A 22,898-nucleotide genomic window follows, 5' to 3' on the forward strand; every position below is an offset into this window, starting at 1 on the left:
GGCCAGGGCACCTACTCCAAAGGCCTACATCCTGGTAGTATTATTAACACAAGGCTTCGTCTCCTCTGCTGCAGTTTCTCAACAGCTCAGGAGGAATAATTTGTTATTCACCTCAGCTACCCGATAACTACCTGATGCAATTTCACTTTGACTCATGAATAAGAAAATGAAAGCTGCAAACTTGTCTTCTTGCAAACAGAACAAAGCCGGTTTGAAAATAACGTAGGAACACTTACTAGGTCTACAAAAACCTTTCTCTACAGATGAAAGAGTGAAAAAAAATATTAGTGTAAAATTAGCTGATTAATTACACCATGGCTCTTTAAAATTATGTTTTTATTGCACAAGACAAAGCTACTCATTGTAGAGAAATTAAAATGCAGCTAAGCAAAAAGAATAAGATTTAGCCATAATCCTATCTCTCAGTCACTCACATTGCATGTATTTCCAAGGTTTATACATACTTCTTTCCTGCTCCATATATGTGTGTGAATATTTAGGTGTGAACCTATTATGTGTGAACCTATGTACGTGTGTACATAAATGTATACCTGCACACACAAGAAAGCGTTCATAAGAAACTCTGACTCATTCTTCCTCCAATCTTGTATTCAGAAAAGATGGTTACCTAAGAGGCATATTATGAGCAATAAATGGTACTCAGAGCCCTTAAGAGTGCTGTATTTCCATGCAAAATGGATCCCAAATCAAGGCGTCTGACTCTGACGCTCTTACTTCGCTCAGGAGGATGTGAGAACAAAAGCAGGGAAGGGAGTAGGATACCTCGCCCCCAAGTACAAGTAGTGCACACCTCACATCTGGAAGGAACACAGCCAGAACAGGAGACAGGATGCGGAAAGCTCATTTCTGGAATCTAGATTTATGCATGGTTGTGACCTCATGAGTTCACCCTCCCTCAACAGCACCAATCTCAAGGTCAAGTGTTCTACAGAGGGGTAGAGGAGAGGGGATTGAAATCCTCCCAAACCCCTCTACATAATTGATCAAAGTTGACCAAATCATTTCCTCCTTCTCTGAGATCAGGTTTACAGCTGCAATTTTAAAAATTAAAGGATGCATCTCAGTTTATCTCCTCCTAATGGCCCACGTTATGGGGAAACTTATGCCAAGTCTTGGAAGAAAAAGCCTTTGGCCATTTTTTAAAATATCCTTTCATAAATATCTCATAAAATTAAAACCAGGGAAAAAAATCAACAAAGCTATAAACTTAAAAATCATGGCAACTAAGCATAATTTGCATAAAAGTTTTTTTCTTGGGACCAACTGTTTTCTTTCACATCAAATGTCAAACATGTTTACTTCCAGGACAGCTATGTTATATGTGAGTACAGGGGACACCTTTCTCTTTTTATTCACATCGCTCCCAAGTTAAACTTCAAACATAAATTGAAATAGCACATCACTCACATCCAGGAAATGAATGAAGCGTTATCAGCTTCCAGGTGCATAACATACATATTGATAATAATAGAAGTGCAGACACACATGCATGGAAAACATTTTTAAAATATGTCACAAGTGGCAAAAATCCCATAATCTCCTAAAATACTACATGACACATGCGGAGCTTTCTCACTGGAACAAACAACTCCAGACTAACTCATTAACTAGCAGCTTATTCTATTATAACTGACAACAAATAACAAGGCACTCCTAATGAAGTACTTCTCTGCCTGCTTCTCTGAACAGATAACAATTTCACCATCTTCTCTGTCACAACATCTTCAAGGTTACTCCAGATTACTACACCTGCTCTCTTCACTCAACTCACAACATTATCTTCTAAAACTCCCCATTGACCTTTTATCCTGCTTACCCCTTGTAAGGCAAATTTAACTCCTTTATGGCCTAATGTGTATTATCAAAAACTTTCAATGTGCATACAAGCCGAGTCTTTGATTAGATTCTGGCCTCTATGGCTTAGCTATTCTCCAAGTGCTAAAATAAAATGGTCATCTGGTAACTATCTGCTGTCTGATAAGGCTTGTTGTAAGTCCCTCCGCTCCAAAGTTCACCCTCTTTGGGAAGGAACCTGCAAGGACAGAAGCAGGGAGGCCTTAGGCCTGCACCTCTGTGCTAACAGTGCAATAAGGAGAAACAAGACTTGAGATGGGTAAAAGAAACGGTGTGGATGGTGAGGAGAGAAAAACAGGGGCCAGAAAGAACACAGGCAGGGCCTGTGGGGTTAGGTATCAGCACTATGAAGCAATCTGCAGTCTCTGCAGCATGAGTTCGATCCCAGCCCAGCCAGGGAGCAACCCACATGGCGAGGCGGACCTCTCCTGTCTCGCCCGCTGCTCCCCTCAACAGTGTATTTCAGTAGACCCACCTGTTCTGCTCCCCCATTCTGTCTCTGGTGAATCCTCTCACCACCCCCACCCACACCTTTGGCCTACACCCCAGTTCTTGTGAGTATAAATAAATAAATAAATAAAATCTTCAAAAAAAAAAGACAGTGAGGATGGGGCTGTGGTAGGCGCCAGTGTAGGGGTAAGAGTGTCCCCAGAGAAATACGCTCAAGATCCAGCAAAATAAAATCAAAAGAAGCACCATGTCCCCGTGGCTATAAGGCACCATCACGGCCCTGGTGAATGGCAGTGGCAAAGACACTTTTATATAATTTCCAAATGAATTCCTTTATGAGTAACTCTGAAGTGTCAAAGGAATGAAATAATTATGGATTTTGATTATCTTTAGAACTATGTAATTTGTCTCCTCTGGAAACAAAGAAATTTCCATATAAGGAAAATACTATATGCATCACTTAATGAAATACATTAAAGCAAAGCAGTCATTCTTTTAAATCATTCTGTTTAAATTTCCATCACACAAAAAGGAATCATATTTGGGCCTCCCTGGTGGGGCAAGGGTTAAAGACAGAGCTATCAGGCTGTCAAGCTATTGCCAGCCCCTGCAGCACAAGTTTGATCTCATCCCCGGCTGGCCAGGGAGATACCCACATGGTGCAGCAGACCTCTCCTGTCTCACCCACTGCTCCCCTCAGCAATGTATTTCAGTAGATCTGCCTGTTTTGCTCCCCACTCTCTCTGGTGAATCCTCTCACCTCCCACACCTCTGGTCTACACCCCAGTTCTTGTATGCATAAATAAATAAATCTTGAAAAAAAAAAAGGAATCATATTTGTAAATGTAATCTAGTCACCCACCCCTGGGTGATCATTTAAGAATTTCTCCACTCATTCCCTCTGTACTTCCTAATACATCATTTTGAAACTGCCATGTAAATCACATAAAGATGCTGTTCATTTGTATAAAGTTTACATCCATATCCTCTTTCTCGAAGAAAACAGAAAAAATAGCACCTATTGCAGAGAGAAATTACCATTTAATAATTAAGCTGTTTTCTTCTCTGTTCCTTTATTTCTTAGCAACTGAAAGAAACAAAACTTTTTTTTCAGCTAAAGGAAGGTGAAAACGTGGGGGAAATAATAAGAATACTTTTCCCATTATAATTCTTTCTTTCTCAAGTAAAGTAACCCTTTCTTTCAAAGATATTAAATCTACTCTATAAATCACACAGGAGCAGAGAATTAACATAATAGCAAGAAAAAGTTTAACAAAGTGGATGGTAAATTTATAAAATAGATTTTCTTACATGTTATTTTTCAATCAAAAAGTCAGGCAAGCAGAGGTAGAGGTGTTGGGGTGGGGGTGGGGGTGGGGTAGGTGGGGGTGGGTGTGCCCTACAGGTGTAAATATACTGTCTACGTATACATTGTAACCTGCACACACAGTTCTGAAATAGTAAAGTATATATAAAAATGTATAGTTCAGAAATGAGCAGCCTACATCTGAAAATATACTTTCTCTGACTATTAGAGGAACAGGTTTTTCTCTTCCAAGGGATATAGGATTTGTAAGGTACTGACAGCCTCTTTATATGAAAGAGAGAAACTGAGGCAGGATTAGGCTGTGGGCCACCACAGGTAGGCTTTGTAAGGACAGTGTCAGCACATAATCCTCAGGGCTGGTTGATGGTCTTCAAAAAATGCCCATTAAAGGTTATCTCTACTTTTTGTGTGAAATTATTGCCACTCATAAATGGCCCTTTCTAATGGAATGGTTGATACATTTAACCGCTATAGATGGGTACAAACTCTACCATTTTAATGGAAAATAGTCAACAGCCTGCCCAGGACAGAACCACTTAGTAGGGAAATTGGAAATTTAATTTCAATCAGATGAACAAAAAATGAAGAAGAATGCTTGAAGTGGTAGCATAAAAATCACCAGCGATTAAAAACATTTGGAACCTTTGCTTACCCTTCAAAGGCATTTGTTGCCATGGTTTTTAAAGACCTCTGAAAGCTTCAGCTGTGTCCACAAGAGCTGCCAAGAAACAGGGGTTCTATACTGATTTTATTTGTCAGATGCATTTTTTCTTAATTATCTCCAAGATAAAGATTACTTGGCCAAGAGGAGGTAGGGAAGCGGGGCCGGGAGAGAAGAGACACTATCATTTCACAGGTAGAAGGACTATGCCATGCTTTCTGAGTCCTCCATGTGCATGCATGTGTGTACAACATCTCCTCTTTCTACTGTAGCGCCAGGAGTCACTGGCACTTAAGATTGGCCATAGGGAAGGGATTCTTAGATTGCAGGAGATTTTTAAGTCTTTATTTTCATGGTTATGCCTTTCTTTTTTCCCTAATGAGTACCAGCAGCCAAACACCCAGCAAATTCACCCCTACCTGGGGATAAGTTATTTCTTTTTAAAAGTTTCATCATGAAAACCTTCATTTGAAAATGACATGATTGCTCTTATGTGTACACATCAGGTTCAATAGCCTTGTTACTGAAAGATGCAGAGTAAACAACATAGAAGTTACTGCAGCTGCAGAGTAAACAAAAAAAAAAACAGAAGTAGAAATAATGGAAGGATTAGGCAAAGGTCTGGATCAGAAGTGATGTGTGTAGACTCCCACAGTATGAATAAATTGGGGGGTGAGGCGAAAGTTTGCTTCTTTTTTGAAAATCATCAAAATACTGATATTTATTCCTGCAGTTTACTATTTGTACAGCTGAATGTGTTCTCTTTTAAATTCTAAGTTCATGGAGAGCAGCATTTGATATTGTTAGACTAATTTGTGATTTTCCTGTTTAGAAAGGTCTTGAACATATACTTTTAACAGTAAGAGTTTCCTACGATGTTTTGGGATTCTCCTATTATTATGAGAATCCAGAGGAAGTTTCTGCAGGTACTTCCCCCCCATTATTCATAATGGTCAAGCTTCAGGAATTATTTGGAACATACTTTTCATCGAGTTTCTTTAAAACTAAGGAAATTGATTCAAATCCCCACCTCTGGGCTGTCTACTGAGTATTGATTCTGTTTCTATGGAAGCTGAATAATTCTATCCAGATATCATGTCAAACACAGTATGTCTGGAATTGAACTTACCCAATCCACCCTCTAATTGGCCCTTCTCTTGATTTTCCCAGCTCAGGTAGTAATATCATCATTTCCTTCTGTTTTTGCATCTCTTTAACTCCTTTCTCTCCCAGATATGATATTAAATCATCTTTATATGATGTAGTTTCTTTTATAATATCCTTCATCTTATTCCCTGTTACTCCCACTTCACAAATACCAGATTTTTAGTATGTCTAAGCTATGTGAATATCATCCAAATTATTTTACATGTTTCTATTTTCTTCCCCCTCTAGTCTCTCCTATATATCTGTGGCAGGTTAATCTTAATTAGAAACTACTTTGTCTTATTTCTCCCATGATTGAAAAAACATAATGGATTGCATTGGCTAAAGCTCACAAAATGGTGATAACCTTCCTTTCATCTTTCATTTATTCATGAATGAGACTCTGATAATATGAAATCTTGATTTAGGCCTTGCCTGGAAGGTGCTGGTAAGGGTAAGACACATATATACAAACATCTGCAATCCTAGAAAATGGGAACAAAGTAATGTAGAGGATAATGAAAGAGAGAACTTCTGTATAGAAGATTTGATGCCTGTCATTTCTGACTAGGATGAGAAGAAATTTTTTAGGTAAATTAGGGAAGAAATTCCCAGAAAAGAAATGGAGGGGCCACATTTGAGTAACAGCAAGTCACCCAGAATAGAGAGTCTACTTCAGAAGCAGAAACAGTGATTTTCAAGCAACTAGAAAGATAGTTTAGAACAAGACTATGGAAATCCTTAATGGTTATCAATGGATAATGGTTATCAATGGTTATCAATGGATCCCATGAAAACTGGAAGCCATTCAAGAATTCTGTATAAGGTATTGACATGAATAATGATTTGCTTTAAGATGGTTAAGAGACAGGTGGTAGGCAGAATGACTTGGACACTATGACTTGGACAAACAAATCATCTGGCTTAAATGGAGCTAGAAGCAAAAAGAAAAATGAAATTATTACATCGATAATGGTGAAAGCTAACAGGGTCATTCAGCATGGTGGAAACGGGTGGCTAGATATTTAAGAGAGAGACTCAATATGTTCAACAATTCTGATAGGAATCATCGGGAACAATGGCTGCAAAGTGAAAAGATGACAAGTAACCCCAAGGTTTTGCCTACATCTGTAGGGTAACCAGCAAAGATTCTCTGACAAAGTGAATTGGAAAGAGATCTGAATGACAAAAAGTCAGCCAGGTAAATATGTGGGTGTTTCCTTTTGCTTGCAAAAGGAAAAAGGAAATCACAGACGCTAAAGATCCTGTAGAAGAAACTTGTTTTGCATGTGGCTGGATTATAGTGAATGAGGAGCGAAGTAAGAAGTAAGAGCATAGAGAGTAGCTGAAGCCATAGAGAGGAATCTGGATTTTACTCTTGTGTTCCATGAGTGTTTTATGTGCAAGACCACGAGATCTGATTAGTAATTCTAAAAGATCTTTCCTGCTATTGCATGGAGCCTGGATTATAGCAGAGCAAGTTGAAAATATGGAAACCAAAGATTTGGATTTTGTGGGCATATATTGCCAGGATCTCAACTTTGAGCCATATCTCTGAAAGGATTCCAGAAATCAGTTAGGTACATCTCCTCAGGTACATCTTCAGGCGCACATGCCGAGCCAGAAGGTGACTAGAAATTTGAAACTGAACATAAAAACTAACCCATCTTGGGTAAGCAAGGGTGAAGACTTTAGTACAAAAGAAGTAAATTCTCTTTTATTCGAGCCCCATAAAGCAGATGGAGTCAGCTAAGGACCTGAGGTTTTTTAGCAAATAAGTCTCTGCTTACCCTCAGCAGCTGTTGAAGGAGCTATCCAGGGTGCTGGACTCTCTCACCCAAGAGCTTCCTAAAGTCTGGTGGGTCTTGCAGGCAGATACCCTTATTAGACCTAAGAACCTCACCGTGTAGAAACATAACCAGACTCTATCCCAATACCATGTCCTCCTGGTCTTAGCTAACCTTTAAGCCAAAACCTTCTAGGTCATGTCTGTTTTATCTAACATTAAGTATCTTTTGTATACATTTTACAGACAGAATATAAAATGACAACAAAGCTAATGATGTGCAGATAGCCTTGTGCCTCCTGATCATTTAAAATAATAATATAAGAAACAGTGAGCTCAGTGAAGTCCTTTCTCCTTGGAATAATATTCAAAGGCAGCACCTGAACCTATAACCCAATCTGCTCATATAACTCATTCAAAAGTCTTCACCTGCAACACATCTTAAGAAATGCTGCAATGATTAATAAATTCATTGAATATACAAATTCACCCCTCTCTTAAATAGTGTCCTTGACTTTACTTTTCTAAAAAGTATGTTCAACTGGAGGCTGTTACTCAATTGCTTGAGTAATCAAGTTTATACACTAAGTAGTGGATGAAAATTTGTACACTTTCAAGAGAAACACTTTACCTCTTCAACTAAAACACTTAGAGCACTAGAGTAATATGATGGGTACTCAATCCTAGCTCTCTTCTTAAGTAACAAGAAAAACAAGGAGAGCTACAGCATCTTCAGAACTTTCTACCTACCTACATGGGAGACCCTTCACTGTCCTTAAATAGGTTTGAGGGGCAACATGATTTATAAAGAGCCACACAAGTTCAGTAAAACTTTTTAGTTACAGTTATCAAGGCTATGATGAGAAAATGGGACTAGAAACCATTAAACTTGCTCTGGTATTTCTCTTTTGTATGTACAAAGAAATCAGATCTGTGGAAGTGCTATTAAAGTAAAATGGAAATAGATTATTTTGTTTTAACATGGTCTAAGAGCAAATATATGGTCCAAGAATGTCCTTGTTTAATTTCCCTTACAGCTCTCTCTGAAACTCTAGCTTATCCACGGGTCTCTGCTCACGTGCCCATCCCTAAGACTGAATACTCATCCATCTCCCTTCATTTCGTTCACTTGGTTTGGCCTCCAAATTTAATTGTAAACCAGAAAATCTTCACTGAGAGCCTGACTCGCCTCTAGGAATGAGTGAAGTTGTTCTCCTGTAAGCCCTGAACTAACCCTCAATCTGGCACTTGTCACACTGTAACTTAATTTGTCCATCTCTCCCACTACTTTATAGGCTTTATGAGGGGGATGAGCTCATCTTACCTATAATTGTTTCTCCAGGACCTGTCACAGTGCTTTCTCTAGAAAAGGCAACCAATGAATAAATGAAGGAATTAGTGAACTTAATTTTTAGTAAGCCTTCCTATAATCTAAAAGTTAACAATTCTGGGGCCTCCCTGGTGGTGTAGGAGTTAAATCTCACCCTTATCACCACTGCAGTAACATGGAGGAAATTTTACATAAATTAAATATTTATAATGTGATGAGTAAAATAATAACTTTCTCTTTTTTAAGATTTATTTATTCATTTACACAAGAACCGGGGTATAAGCCAAATGCGCAGGAGGATGAGAGGATTCACCAGACAGAGCAGGGAGCGGAACAGGCAGACTGACGAAATACACTGCTGAGGGGAGCAGCAGGCAAGACAGGAGAGGTCTGCCTCACCATGTGGGACTCTGGCCGGCCGGCGGGGATCGAACCGGCACTGCAGAGGCTGCAGACAGCTTCACAGAGTGGCACTCAACGGCCTGCACCACCAGGGGAGGCCCTAAAATAATAATTTTAATATCATAAATACATATGCTGCTGCCCAAAGCAACTAGAATTTCTATGGTTGAGTGGAACAAAATTTCTTTAACATTTTTCTTAAATCAAATCATAAACAGGGACCTACCTGGTGGTCTAGGGGTTAAGTCTCAGCTCTGTCACCTCTATAGCCTGAGATGACCCACACGGCACAGCAGACATTTCCTGTCTCCTGTCTCCTGTCCCACTGCTCCCCTCAGAAGTGTATTTCAGTGGATCCACCTATTCTGGTCCCCACTCTGTCTCTGGAGAATCCTCTCACCTGCCCCCACCCTGTGGCTTGCACCCCACTTCTTAAATAAATAAATAAATAAATAAAAAGTTAACAATTCTACCTCTTTCAGAACTTTGAACTCAAAATTCACCTAATTGGGAAACCTATAAAATGACTTCACATCATGATAAGAAATTTCTGCAATCGGGTAGCAATTATATTTTTATGCAATTTCTATAGCACCATTTCAGATGGCATAATGTATATACAATGAAATCCTACTATTTAGTCTATGTATACAAGATGAAAATAAGATGTACATTTTAACTAGCAAAGAGAATGCAGAATTTTTTAATATTTGAGATAATGGTATACCTGTAACAATATTTGTCTTTATAAGCTCTTATTTCCTTCACTGATTTTCTCTATAAGTGTATTTTCTGTTTTTCTTTGTTTTCTATTCTGATGCTGAAAGGCTTAGAAACAATACTAAGTTTGATGAGAAGTTATGTAGTGCATTCCCCAATGCTAAACAAACATGACAAAAATAACTTGTGAGAATATTGCTATTGTCCCTTGGAAAAAGGTCAGTTCTCCCTTCAAACCCAGTAATTTTACACTTATAACTGACAGTATTTCTTTTCTTGTAGTCATCAATTATGTTCTTTATCTGTATCACAAAGTAGCAATTTATCAATACTAATTTTCTCTCTAATCCTATCATGACAACTAACAACTTTGCCTTCCCAAATAAATTCTAAATTTTGTGGGATCATGGACTGTCTTACATACTTTCATTTCCCTCAGAACATCTATTATAGGTACTAAGATCTCCATAAAAATGAGCAATCAAAACTTTATTTAGAAACCAAACCATCATTCCCTTTCTACAATTTAAACTAAGGTACGGCAAATGATGACCCTCAGGCCAGTTCTGGTCAGCTGCCTGTTTTTTGTATATAAAGTTCGATAGGTGGGCCTCCCTGGTGGCGCAGGGGTTAGGACTCGGTGCTGTCAGGCTGTCGCCAGCCTCTACGGCATGAGTCATGCGTTCAATCCCCAGCCAGGGAGCTGACCCACATATGGCTCAGCCGACCTCTCCTGTCTCACCTGCTGCTCCCCTCAGCAGTCTGTCTATTTCAGTAGGTCTGCCTGTTCTGCTCCCCACTGTCTCTGGTAGGTCCTCTCATTCCCCATACCTCTGGCCTACATCCTGGTTCTTGTATGAATGAATGAATGAATGAATAAATAAATAAATAAATAAATAAATATAAAAAAATAAAGCTCTATAGGCACACAACTTATTCACATGTTCTTCATGGTTCCTTTCAGGTCACCCTTCCAGAACTGAGTGGCTGCAACAGCCAGTATGGCCCACAGAAGCTAAAATAGTTACTAACTAGGTCTTTACAGAAAAACTTTGCTAGTCACTGCTCTAGATCAATAAATCAGTTTTCACTCAGTCTAGGATAAATGATTTGTCCAAGTATGTAGTTGTACCTAGCCACTAAACCTACCTCTGCCAGATGATCTTTCCATGTCAAATTAAATGCTTCGTGAAAATAACAGTATTTTAAATTTTATAAAATCAAACAACCTGTACAATCACAAAGGAAGATGGTTGTTGAAAGACCTTTATGGGCTTATAATAACTTAAACCAAAACACAAAGATCACTTTTCTAAATTAAGATATTATCAGCTAATAAAGTTAAATAATCTATGCTGAATTATATAAAAATATATGTGTATGTTACATATGTGCACATATCTGTGTACATTTTCTATCAGAGGATATCATAAATTTTATTCAAATTCCAATGAAAAATCCTAGTAGATTTCTAATAGATGTCAAAAGTAATAATGGTCAAAGAAAATGCTTTTCAAATAGACCAAGTTGTCATTATATGCTACTCTATGAAGATACACACCACCTTTTTGAAAAGAACATTCATCCCACTGGAAGGAAAAAGAAATCATGAGTATCAACCCCCTGCTTTCATCCCAGGTCACAGCAGTGAAGAGATACAGCAGCAAGCCTCTGACAATCACTTCTTATATCCATTTCTATTAATTTGACAGAGTCTGATTTTCAGCAAGTTACTTGCATCTCTGTTTCCATAGAGGGAATCATCTGTCAGAAATATTTTAATATTTAATGATTAAATTTGCTTAAGTTGAAAAGGTAAAGGAATAAGAACAGAGGAAAAATTTCCATTATTAAGACAAAAAAATTAATTCAGTTAGCCTACACTGCCATCAGAACTCTGTTCTCCTCAGACAAAGGATCTTAAACATAGACGGTTTAGGTAGTAAAAACAGATAGTAAAAATAATTGATGCTTCCTTCAAGTTATCCTACATAATGCAAAAATGTAAACACTTCTGGAATAGAAATAAAATGTACCTACCAGACTAGCAGAGAAACTGTTCCTATAGAGGAAAGAGATCAAGGCAGATGAAATATTACAGGCAGATATTTAATAGTTGCTTGGTACAGACTATATTCCCTATCACAAGTCACCAGCCACTGAATCTTCTCATTTTTAGCAAAAGGTCATGTCATCTATTAACAAGGAGATGGAAGAGGAGCAAGAGAAGAACAAGTTAAAATGGAGTTGGTCGGTCTGAGCAAAGATCAGAACAGAATATTTGTTTGGACAAAACCAAGATGCAGAGGTAATTAGGTATGGACAATTCATATCACACCATATATGCCTAGTTGCCAGCATCACATAAATAGCCACCTACCATCCCCAATCAGAACACACACATTTCTGTTGCCACAGAGACCAGCTATTGAAATCGCCCTCCTGTAATTCAAGATTCTTTGGGTCTTATCAAATGGAGGAAGCAGAATACCAGCTACCCTGGTCTTCTCCTGAGATCCTGTCTCTTCTACATGTTTCTACCAAAGAACACTAGTGGACCTATTAGGTTTTAGCGTTTTGTACAAATGGCTGATCATATGCCTTCTTCTTCCATTGCCTCTCCTGCAGAGATCAATAAAGTAACAAATCGTTTTCAACACACTATTACCTTGAATACTTCTCTTGAAAAAGGCCTTACAGCCCTCACAGGACCAGACTCCGTAATGGTAGCCTGAGGCATAATCATTGCAAACTGCACAGTAGCGAGTCTCCTTAGCAGAATCCATGGCCAAGCTTCCCTTGTCTCCCGTGCTGGCCAATCTCTCTCTGCTACCCTGGCGCCGATTATCTGAATTGGGCCTGGAAAAAAAAAAAAAAAGAGAAAGAAAAGAAACCAGTGAATCCATTAACATTAGCAAAGCAAAGCATGCACTCTCCTCTAAAGAATAAGAGGCTTGGGAGATGCAGCAGCGGATCCACTTTATTCTGACATTTTGAAAGAATGAATCATAATATAAGCTAATCTTTCATTACCTTTTGCCGTCTGTTGCAGCAAAAGGTGTTTGCCTATTATATTAACCTTGAGGGGAAATTGTTTATTGCAAACTTGCTTAAAACATGGACTTCCTACACCAGAATATATTATCCACAAAATGACAAAATGAAATTAGCTTGTTTCTAATAGACTCATTCATTTTTTTTTTTTCAGCACACACAATTAACTCGGAACCATTAGAGGCCAATGCTCGTTCCAATTCTGGACCACACTGCGGGTCTTTGGGAAAGAGAGACAAAGACTAACACAGCTGGAACATTTGAAGCGCAAAGGAACCAATGAACAATGTAGATTATGTGTAGAAAGATAACGATGCAAATTGTCCTGCCGTTGTTACCAGGTAACACTGGATATGGGTCTTGATAATGTGACCACAATTTGAGGACACAACTCAATACTCCTCTTTAAGAACATGTGAATGAGAAGTGCAGAACAGCACAAATGATTACAACAGTCTCTACAAATGCCATGGAGGAATGTATCCCAGAAAGAAGACTGAGAATTAATAGTCAGAAAGTCCTGGGAGAACCAAAGAAATGGAGAGGTCCAAAGTCTTAAGGCAGCAAAGAGTTTTTTGTTTGCTTTTTTTAAATTTTATACATTTTTTTACATCATTTTTCATTTTTGCACAATGTATGCATTTTCCTCCTGGTTATAGTCCCCATACAATTCCACCACCCTTGTTTTGAGCCTACTCTCTCCTGCCCCCGCCCCTAGTGTGTCTCTGGTTTATAGTTGCTTCTTTGATTTTGATTTTTACTTTATTATAACTAGGTTTTTTTCTGGTCCCTTATTTAGGTTTTCAAAAAAGATAAACTCATGCCATTTGCAGTAACATGGATGGCGCTGGAAGGGATCATGCTCAGTGAAATAAGCCAGAAAGAAAAAGAAAAATACCGGATGGTCTCACTCATAGCAGGAATTTAGAAGGCATTAAAGAGTTTTAAGGAGCGAGTGATCAACAGTGCCACCTGGGGCAGAGAAGACCAGCCAACCTAGGACTGAGCAAGGGAGGCGGACCTGACAGAGTGCACATGTACCAGGGAGCCTCATACGGGTCATAGGCATACGCCATCATCCAGCAGATGGAAAAGGGGAGGGGATGCAGGGAAATGAAGAGGCGTGAAGGCCATCCTTCGCAAACTTGGATGAGAATATAAAGAGAAAGAGAGAGTGTGTTGCTAAAGAATATAAAGACAAAATGGATTTGCAGAATGGAAGAGACCTGAGGAAGAATTTGAAAACTTGAGGAAATGGACCAGTTGAGCAGGAGGACACAGAAGGGGAAAAGAAGTCAAGGAAAGTATAGCTGGGGTTAAAGACACAGAAGAAGGAACAGCCTGAATGAGGACAGCTTGAAGAAAAAAGAGGGACGGCAAGTAAATCCCACTAGGTCTGCATCCCTCCTCTAACCAGGTATCAAAACTCACACTGAGCCAGGACGTGTAGGGGCAGAAAACCTAATAAAAATGTTAGAAGACAAATGAGGTATATGCCAGAATATATAACACAGTGTTCCATATAGATCAAGAGTTGGCACTCAGTAATATATTTAGATGAAAGAATAGAAGATTCCAGGATGTGAGGCCACAGGTAAGAGAAGTAGAAAGATACTGGAAGGATAGATGGAGTGAAGATTCCTGTGGGATCCCCAACAAGGGGGAAAAACACCTAGGATGAGATAAAGTGATCTGAAGAGAACAGATCTCTTGGTTAAGGAAGTTCATGGTTCCTGCTTCCATTCCCCACTCCAAACCCTACCTTTCCTTTCAGCTCAAATTTGATAACCCATCCCACCCTTCTCCCTCATGAGCAGTTCTCACACTACACTTGCCATAACAGTCATGAAACGCCACAATATGGGGTGAGCGTGCCTGACATGGCCAGCCTTTCCATTCTAAACAACCTAGCTCCAGGCTGACAGCCCAAATAGGAGTTCTTTATGTTTTAATATCCTTAGAAAACACTAGTCCACAGTTTTTATTCTAGTTCCTAGTCTGCTAGCCACCTCGTTCCATTTCATCACTAAGCTGTCCAATTCCCGTCCGTCCCTCCAGATCAAATCTCTATATTGGTTGTTTACTGAAGTCTTATGCATGGCTCAAGGCAGTAAGAGGCAGTTGTAAATATTTAACTAAAGAAGTTCAGTGCCTTTGAGCAGGAGGGGGTAGTTAGCAAGCAAGAGATTGACAGAGTCGGTGTCTTATAAACTTTATTAAGTATGGCTTCCCCAGTTTCTAGCTCAGTGCCCGGCAACTTCAACCCATGTTGGTTGAATAAATGAATGTACAGGATATGCACTAGCAAAAGTTCCAAAGTGCCAAGTATCTGCTACCTAGTTTACATAATAAGTATTCTGCATTTTTTAAAACATGCTAAGATAAACTAAACTTCATTATCTCAGTCATTTTTAAGGTTACAGTGGGTAATGTTAAGTACATTCATGTTCGTGTATACCCAGTCTTCAGAACCTTTTCTCATCTCAAAAAATCCTACACCCATTAAACAACTTCTAACCTCTGCCCCTCTTCCAGCCTACCTCGTCAGATTACGCCAAATACTTCATAGAACTGGAATCACAAAGCATGTGTCTCTCTGTGACAGGTGTATTCCACCCAGCACGATGTTCTCAAGATGCATCCATGTTATAGCATGAGACAGAACTTCCTTCCTTTTTGCAGCTAAGTAATTTTCCTTTGTTCGTATATGCCACATTTGGTGTCTCTATTCATCCACTGATGAATGCTTCTGTGGCCTCCATTTTTGATCACTGTAAATAATGCTACTAACAACCTGGGTAGGCAAATATTTCTGTTAGACTCTGGTTTTAATTCTTTTGTATATATACTCAGAAGTGGGACTATTGGAGCTGATGGTAATTTTCTCTTTTCTATGTTTTCAGTAGCTGCCAGACTTTTCCATAGCAGCTGACCAATTTTACATTCCCACCAACAGTTCACAAGGGTTCCAATTTCTCTAAGACTTTGCTCACATTTGCTATTTTCTGGGCATAATTTTTTTAATGGTAGCCATCTTACTGGGTGTTGGGTGATTATTACATCTTAAGGTCACTTTTTTATGAATTCTTCTCTTATCAGTCGCTTCTAATTCCTACACAGTGAAAATAACATATTCCTTCTCTGAACTCTAATAGGAATTTTTTTCTCTTCTTCTACTTCTACTACTCCTTCAATAGTACATGGTCATCATCGTTGAAACTGCTGCCTGTAAGTTCCCATGTCTTTTTTTTTTTTTTAGAGGCATGTTTTATTTATTTATTTGTTTGTTTTGTTTGTTTGTTTGTTTGTTTTGTTTATACATGCACTGGGTACAGTCAGAAGCACGGGAGGGCGAGAGAATTCACCAGAGCCAGACCGGGGAGCAGAGCAGGCAGAAGGACCGAAGGACACTGCTGAGGGGAGCAGTGGGCGGCAGGAGAGGTCTGCGCGCCATGTGGGACCCTCCTCCGGTGGCCGGGGAGCAGCCAGGGATCGAACCGGCGCTGCAGAGGCCGCGGGCAGCCTCGCAACCCAGCGCTCAACCGCTGCGCCACCGGGGAGGTCCTGTAAGTTCCCATGTCTTAACTCATCTTTGGACCGTGAGTGTACCTCATTCAGAATAGTATTAATATGAAATAAATTAATGACTGAATCAATACATTAATAAGTTTCACAAAAATGTGGATGTATCAATGTTGTGTTTTAAAGTATTAATATGAAATAAATTAATGACTGAACAAATATTTTAATAAGTTTGACAAAAATGTAAATAAGATGTATCAATGTTGTGTTTTAAAGTATTGGTAAAAGATGTAATAGCAAGATCCCATTTCGCCCAGATCTTTCAGAGACATATACTGTCAGTAAAATGCCTTCATCTGCATTTTACTTTTATGGCCCTAGAATATGGAAATTCAGTGCAGACACAGGACAAAAAACCAGAAGGCATTCCAAAAGGATAAATTACACAGGCCATTCTTACTCTCCATAAAGTAACTTTTTAGCCAATTGGACTAAAAAGCCAATTGGACTTTTAGCCAAGTCCAAATGGCAAGTCCATTATGTTCCATTGTATTGTCAATTATCCTTTTTATCCAGCCCTACTCTATGAACACACCCAAACCAGGATGTCATAAAAACAAAACAATCCAGATCAAGCAAAAAAGCAGGTGAGATCTTTGCAGGAGCTGCAGATCCCTGTGGCACATTGAAATGTGTTCAGGCAGTCTTGAGAACCCATTAAGCTGGGCTAATTTGGTACAAGTGCTTCCAGAGAGAGATGTGTGTCTTCAGAATGTGGACAAACCTAACCTAAGCTAGTGAGCTGCAGTGGTGAGGAACAGGAGGAAGTGTCCATGTGTGGACTCAGACCACACCACAAAGGTGGATGAGGCCCCAACCTGTAGCTCCTCCCAAGGGAGGAGTCTATCAGGTCTCACGCCCCTCTGTTCCTTCTTGCTCAACTATACCTGTCTTGGACCTAGTACTGTTAGCCTCACATTTCTTGCGTAGTAGGTATTTTTTATACTGTATGAGGGCAATCTTTCTTCCTATCCCTCAGCCTCGGAGGTTCTGACTTACTTAAGGTCAAATTTAACCTCTCTCATTTTCATGTTCTGAATGTCTCCAGGTTCTGCCTTCCCAGTCAGAGGTTTCAGAAACCCAAACCAAGACCTAAACCCTTTCTTCTAAGAGAATGTCTAACTGATTCTTCAGCCAGTAAAAAATATCCCCTCTTTCTAAATTCTTATCCCTTTCTCACAAAACTGTCACCCAATCTTTATAATTTTTAATCCACAGCACTGTCTTATTAATACTCAGATAGGAAGCTGACTAGTTTACCAAGCTACATGTTAAGTGACTAGATGTTTTTCAGTCTTACAGATAACTCTAAAGATTTTCTGGAAAAAAGTAAGGCAGAAACTTAAGCAAGAAATGGAGGGATATTTTCCTTCAGTGACTCAATACTTCACCACTCTGAGGCATACAAGTAGCTATGGAATGGGTAAATGGTAGGGAAGAAAATGGCAGAAGCTTAATAAATCAGGCAACAAAAGACACACCCGATGGAAACAAGAAAATCAGCTGACTGGACTTAGTTGCATTTTCATTACACTAGTTGACTACTAAATATTTCCAAATGGATGCCCACTGATAATACATATTTAATATGATTAAGATTTCTGTCTGAAGTCATTGATATTTGGTCTAAAGAGTAGACACTCCTGAACCAAGTACAAACAAAACATAACAATGAACATTTGCCAGGAAGATTTTCATTAATCAAAGGAAAAGTCAGAAACTCAACAAAATCAAACACTTTGTTTTTCCCACCATAAATCATGCACCAGCCATCCAAAAACATTATTCCCCTGATTAGCCAAGCATTTGAAAAAGGTTTTAAAGCCTGGGTTTGTAGAGGAAATATTTTTTGTAGAACTAACTCAAAAGAACCAAACCCTAGAAATGTGGCATAATTAAGTGCTAGCAGGCGAATTTCATGAGGCTCTGTGACAAATCAAGTTCCCTACCATCTATACCTTCAAGATTCCCTACTTTTCCTGTCTGGTATCTACTACAACTTCCCATCCTATATTTGACTGATCACTGACAAATAAATATATGTTTCCCCTAATGAGAAAATCCCAACAAAGGCAAAGACCATGTTGTATTTGCTCTCTAATTTTAACTGACAGACACACTGTAGGCCCTTAATACATATTAGTTAAATGTGCCTCTTCCATCTAGCCCATCATCAAGTTCAGTCAAACATCATGTCTATCCTTCTTTGCATTTCTTGTTTTCATCATTCTTGCCTAGAGATCTATACTCCATGTCTGAATTACTAGAATTAGTCTCCTGCCTCCTATCATCCCCAAACTCATCCTGCCAGCCCTTGCAAAAAAAAATTGTCATAAAATACCACATTCGACTTTCAATAATTTCTCATTGCCTGTATTCATGGGTCATTACCCTTTTCTTCACGGACCTGTTTGAGAATATAATGACACTCTGAAACTACCTTTTCTAGAAAACACTCACAAATAAACTCTCTAATGTCTGCCTATAATTTTAGGGGAGTTATAAACCAGAACAAAGCAAATTTTAAAAATCATCAACATTCAGAACTATACCCAAATTCTCGAATTCCCTTCTCCAACTAGTATTGCTATTGTAGTAGCTCCCTGAGCAAAGTTGTCAAAACCACCTCTGAAAAATTGCTCCCACATGTCCTCTCTCACCAAAAACCCAGCTCTAGCACCCCATCATCCTTGAAGCTAATCCTCAAGATTTCACCTCACACTGGCTCAGCTGGGAATTTTTGGACTCTTATATCTTCACCATATCCCTTGACACTTGCGCTGGCTCTTACCTCTCTGCACCTAATCCACCCCAATTTCCTTTGCAGTATCTTCTTCCTCCACCAGGTGCCCAAATGTCATTGTTCCTCAAGGAACGATGGGGCCTTCAGCCCTCTGCTCAGTCCACTTGGGACTCTCCACCGTTCCATACCCCTTCTCTAGGCTGAACCTAGATGCTAATCTCTCCCCCCGCAACTCCTGTTTGATGACCTGAAGAAAAGCCACAAACCTGGTATCTGCAAAACTAAACTCGGGATGTCCCCCCAAAGCCTGCTCCCACTCTTGCATTCCTGTTTTGATACCATGTCCCCAAAGCCACCTTAGGTTTCAGGCATACTTTTCCCCCGCTGCCTGGAAACCCTTCCTGCTGGCTCTGGAATGGCTCCTACTCATCCTCCAGTCCCCAGCTTAAACTTAACTTCCTCCAGGGAGCTTTGCAGACCCCCTGGCTGGGTGACATGGACCATGAAATATATATATTTGGTCTTCATTCCTGCTTCTTGCTGGGCTCCTAAACCCTTGGAATTCCCTAAGTGCTAAGAAAGACAAAAGTGTCACTTGTTATATTAATAAGGTGACTTTTAACCACACCTAAGGATGGGGGACTGGTGACCAAGGAAACCACCATGAATACAGGTTCCCACTCCCTGATTTCTGGGAAGAGGGGGGTGAAGGTTGAGCCAATCACCAATGGCCAATGATTTAATCAATTATCCTTATGTAATGAAAGTACCATTAAAAGTAAGAATAAAGACAAAAGTTTTTAAAAGGAGGGGACTCAGAAAGCTGCCAAGCAGGTGAGCACTTGGAGGTGCAGGGAGAGACAAGCCTGTGGGAAGCCGCTCTCCATACCTTGCCCAGGACAGCTCTTTCATCTGCTGTTCCTCAGCACCATCCTTTATAACAGATCAGTGATGAGAAAGGTAAAATGTGTCCTTGGGTCCTGTGAAGTCCCTAGAATATTACTCAAACCCAAGAAGGCAGCCATGGTAATGTGGTTTGGGAGGTGTAAGTTTCAGTGAGTGGGGTCCCTGCTTACCTAAGAGAAGTTTCACCAGAGTTCCCCTTTCAGTGGCGTATGGCAAGTTTCTCCAAGAGTCAAAGACTTTTGGTTATATCCAAAAGTCTTAAAAAAAAAAAAAAAGGAAAGGAGAGGATCTCCCCTGGTGGCGCAGCAGTTGAGCGCTGGGTTTCGAAGCTGTCCCGCAGCCTCTGCAGCGCCTGCTTGATCCCCAGCCGCCGGCGAGGGTCCCACACGGCACACAGACCTCTCCTGCCACGCCCACTGCTCCCCTCAGCAGTGTATTTCGTCGGACTGTATGTTCTGCTCCCCGCTCTGGCTCTGGTGAATCCTCTCACCCTCCCGTGCTTCTGACTGTACCCAGTGCTTGCATAAATAAATAAATAAATCTTTTGAAAAAAAAAAAAAAGTAAAGGAGAAAAAGACACTTGCACAAGGAAAAGGTGCCTTGGGGTTGGGGGGAGGGACAGGCTTGTTGTGATATAATCTTCTCTCTAAGGGAGGGGCTTCCTCCCTTTTGGAATTGTTACCTATTGTTAATTACTTCTAGGGTGTAACTAGGAAGGTTTGTAAGGACCAGTGATTCCCTACAATGGCCCTCAGTCTCCATCTTCTGCCTCAGGCCTATGCCTATGGGCATTTTCTACAGCAGACAAGTTCCATATCCCCACTTTGGGGGGTGAGGGGACCTGAGGGGCTTTCATCTGTATAGTTAGTTTTATGATGTTAATCATCTCTGCCCCCACCTCCAGTTTCTGGTCTTGTGATGCCTCCTTCCCAAATTTTCTATTCTAAGCTTCCATCAACGGGAGCCTGTGCTGACATCCATATCGTCAGAGCACAGGTGACAACCTGTCGGGGATCGGCATTTGCAGGGAAGGGAGTCTTGTTAGAACTGAGCCCTTCGTCTGTGGGTCAGACACTATGTCCAGGCAGATAACGTCAGAACCTAGCTCACTGCTTGCATGTGCTAAATACACACACACACACACACACACACACACACACACACACACTCCTCAGTCATATTCCCAAACTCAAACTCCTCTGCGGCTTTCCATCATCACATCAAGAACAAATCAAAGGCCCAGCATCGTCTGGCTCCAGCCTTTCATTCCAACCTCCACTCCTCAAGCTCCTCCCTCACTCACAAGTTCCAAGTCTGAATGTGGCTGCGGCCCCACAGAGCCAAGTGGGTCTCTGCTCCGAGTCCTTGGCTTGATGCCTGTTCCACGACAGAAAGGATTTCCCCCCTTCTCAGAGAGCTTGTCCTGACCTTGCTAAAGTAGTCCCCCTAGTCAGGTCTACCTTCACATGCTGGGTTGGTTTTTCTCCCTATAGCACTTACCACAGAGAAACCCAAGGTAAAAGACACTGTGGGCCAGGAGGATGAGTTTTCCCAAGTCCTATCTGAATAGGTGACTAGATCCTGGACTAGCGAGCCCTGAAATCTGGCGTGGTATCGGGTAGAGCCTTTTCCAAGTAATCCAGCCCACTAGACTGACAATGAGGTGCTATGATGGATAAAATGTGTTAGATCTGGACTAATGATTACCTCACAGTCGCCTGGAGGGAGAATATGGAGAACCCACGTGTGCAGCTGGAGTCTCACCATTTGTGTGTGCCCAGGCGTAGCCCAAGCCAGAACAGTCTGCGATGCTGCTCTCCCCACCACTGTGTGGACCTACCCTTTAAGTATCTCCTCCTAACTCCCTTCACCTTCCTCAAACTGGCTCCCTCATGCATGAGTCTTGCTAATAAAGCTCACCTGGTTTGACTACACCTGCACTTTCTGGTGAATTCTTTCAATAGAGGCTAAGGAACCCACTCTTGGGGTTGAGGACCTGTAACACCACTGTCCAATATCAAACCAGATTTTAATTTGTTTATTTTATGGCATGTCTTCCCCTCTGCACATTGAAGACAGACTAGCACAGAAATCATTGTCCGTGCACAAACAAAGGACGGATGCAACAGGCCAGCATTCTGTGGTGCTGTTTGATTATTACTCTACTCCGCACATCCCAACCTCTGCCAAGGCAGGGACTGTGGTGTGGTTACCTACACTGGCCTCCAAGTCCATGCTCAGTCTTACACACAGGTAAGTGACTAATATTTGCTCTCTGAATAAATGTTCTCACCTGGTGTGTCTTCTTGAAAGCCTTTTTCACTCCAAACCACACATTCCTGCATTGCAAACATTTTCTCTAGGCTAAGGCAGCAGTGGTGATTCCACCATGCAAAACAGCCAGCGGTGAACCCCTCCTCTCTCTTCACGTCCATCACAAAGCTTCTGAACCTTCTTTGGAAACTAAAGAAAATACCCTTTTTTATAGATAGGTGGATTTTGCTTAAAACCTTAGAGTACTCCTGGGCCTCCTGAAGTCCATGAATGGTCTCCTCAATAGACCAGACTCTAAGACCCTGGGCCTGGAGGAGAAATGCAGCTCCGTATCCACCATCGTGACCTGGCTGTCCAGTCTCTCTACACTATCCCTCCCCGTGATGGCTGATTTTATGTGTTGACCAAGTTAATACATCTCTGTGCCTTCACCCACTCTGTTTCCTATCTTGGCTAAAAGGCAAAAATCTCCTGAGTGAAATGCCCCTTCTCAGATAGCAGCTGCTTACTTTCTCACTATAATCAGCAAGAACTCCTCGAATACACATGTAATTGTTCTGGAATGCTCAAAATCATCAGATGTGCTCTCTGTCCGTATCCAGGAAAGAGATGCTATTACTGTCAACTCAGCTCCCTGGTCTC

At 40.6% G+C, this 22,898-nt stretch overlaps 1 protein-coding gene across 6 annotated transcripts in view; it reads right to left on the reverse strand.

The window, feature by feature from the left end:
• Positions 1-22,898, reverse strand: part of ESR1 (estrogen receptor 1) — a 385,356-nt gene that overhangs the window by 211,836 nt on the left and 150,622 nt on the right. For 5 of the 6 annotated variants that reach the window (XM_054697951.1, XM_037520654.2, XM_037520653.2 and 2 more), the window contains one exon: positions 12,360-12,556. In XM_054697951.1, the coding sequence (XP_054553926.1) occupies positions 12,360-12,556 (197 nt within the window). The remainder of the gene's footprint in view (positions 1-12,359; positions 12,557-22,898) is intronic. The other variant, XM_054697952.1, reaches the window with a different exon arrangement.

Source organism: Talpa occidentalis, unplaced genomic scaffold (assembly GCF_014898055.3).
Source record: "Talpa occidentalis isolate TD23 unplaced genomic scaffold, MPIMG_talOcc4v2.1 talOcc4.2, whole genome shotgun sequence".
Classification (NCBI taxonomy): domain Eukaryota; kingdom Metazoa; phylum Chordata; class Mammalia; order Eulipotyphla; family Talpidae; genus Talpa; species Talpa occidentalis.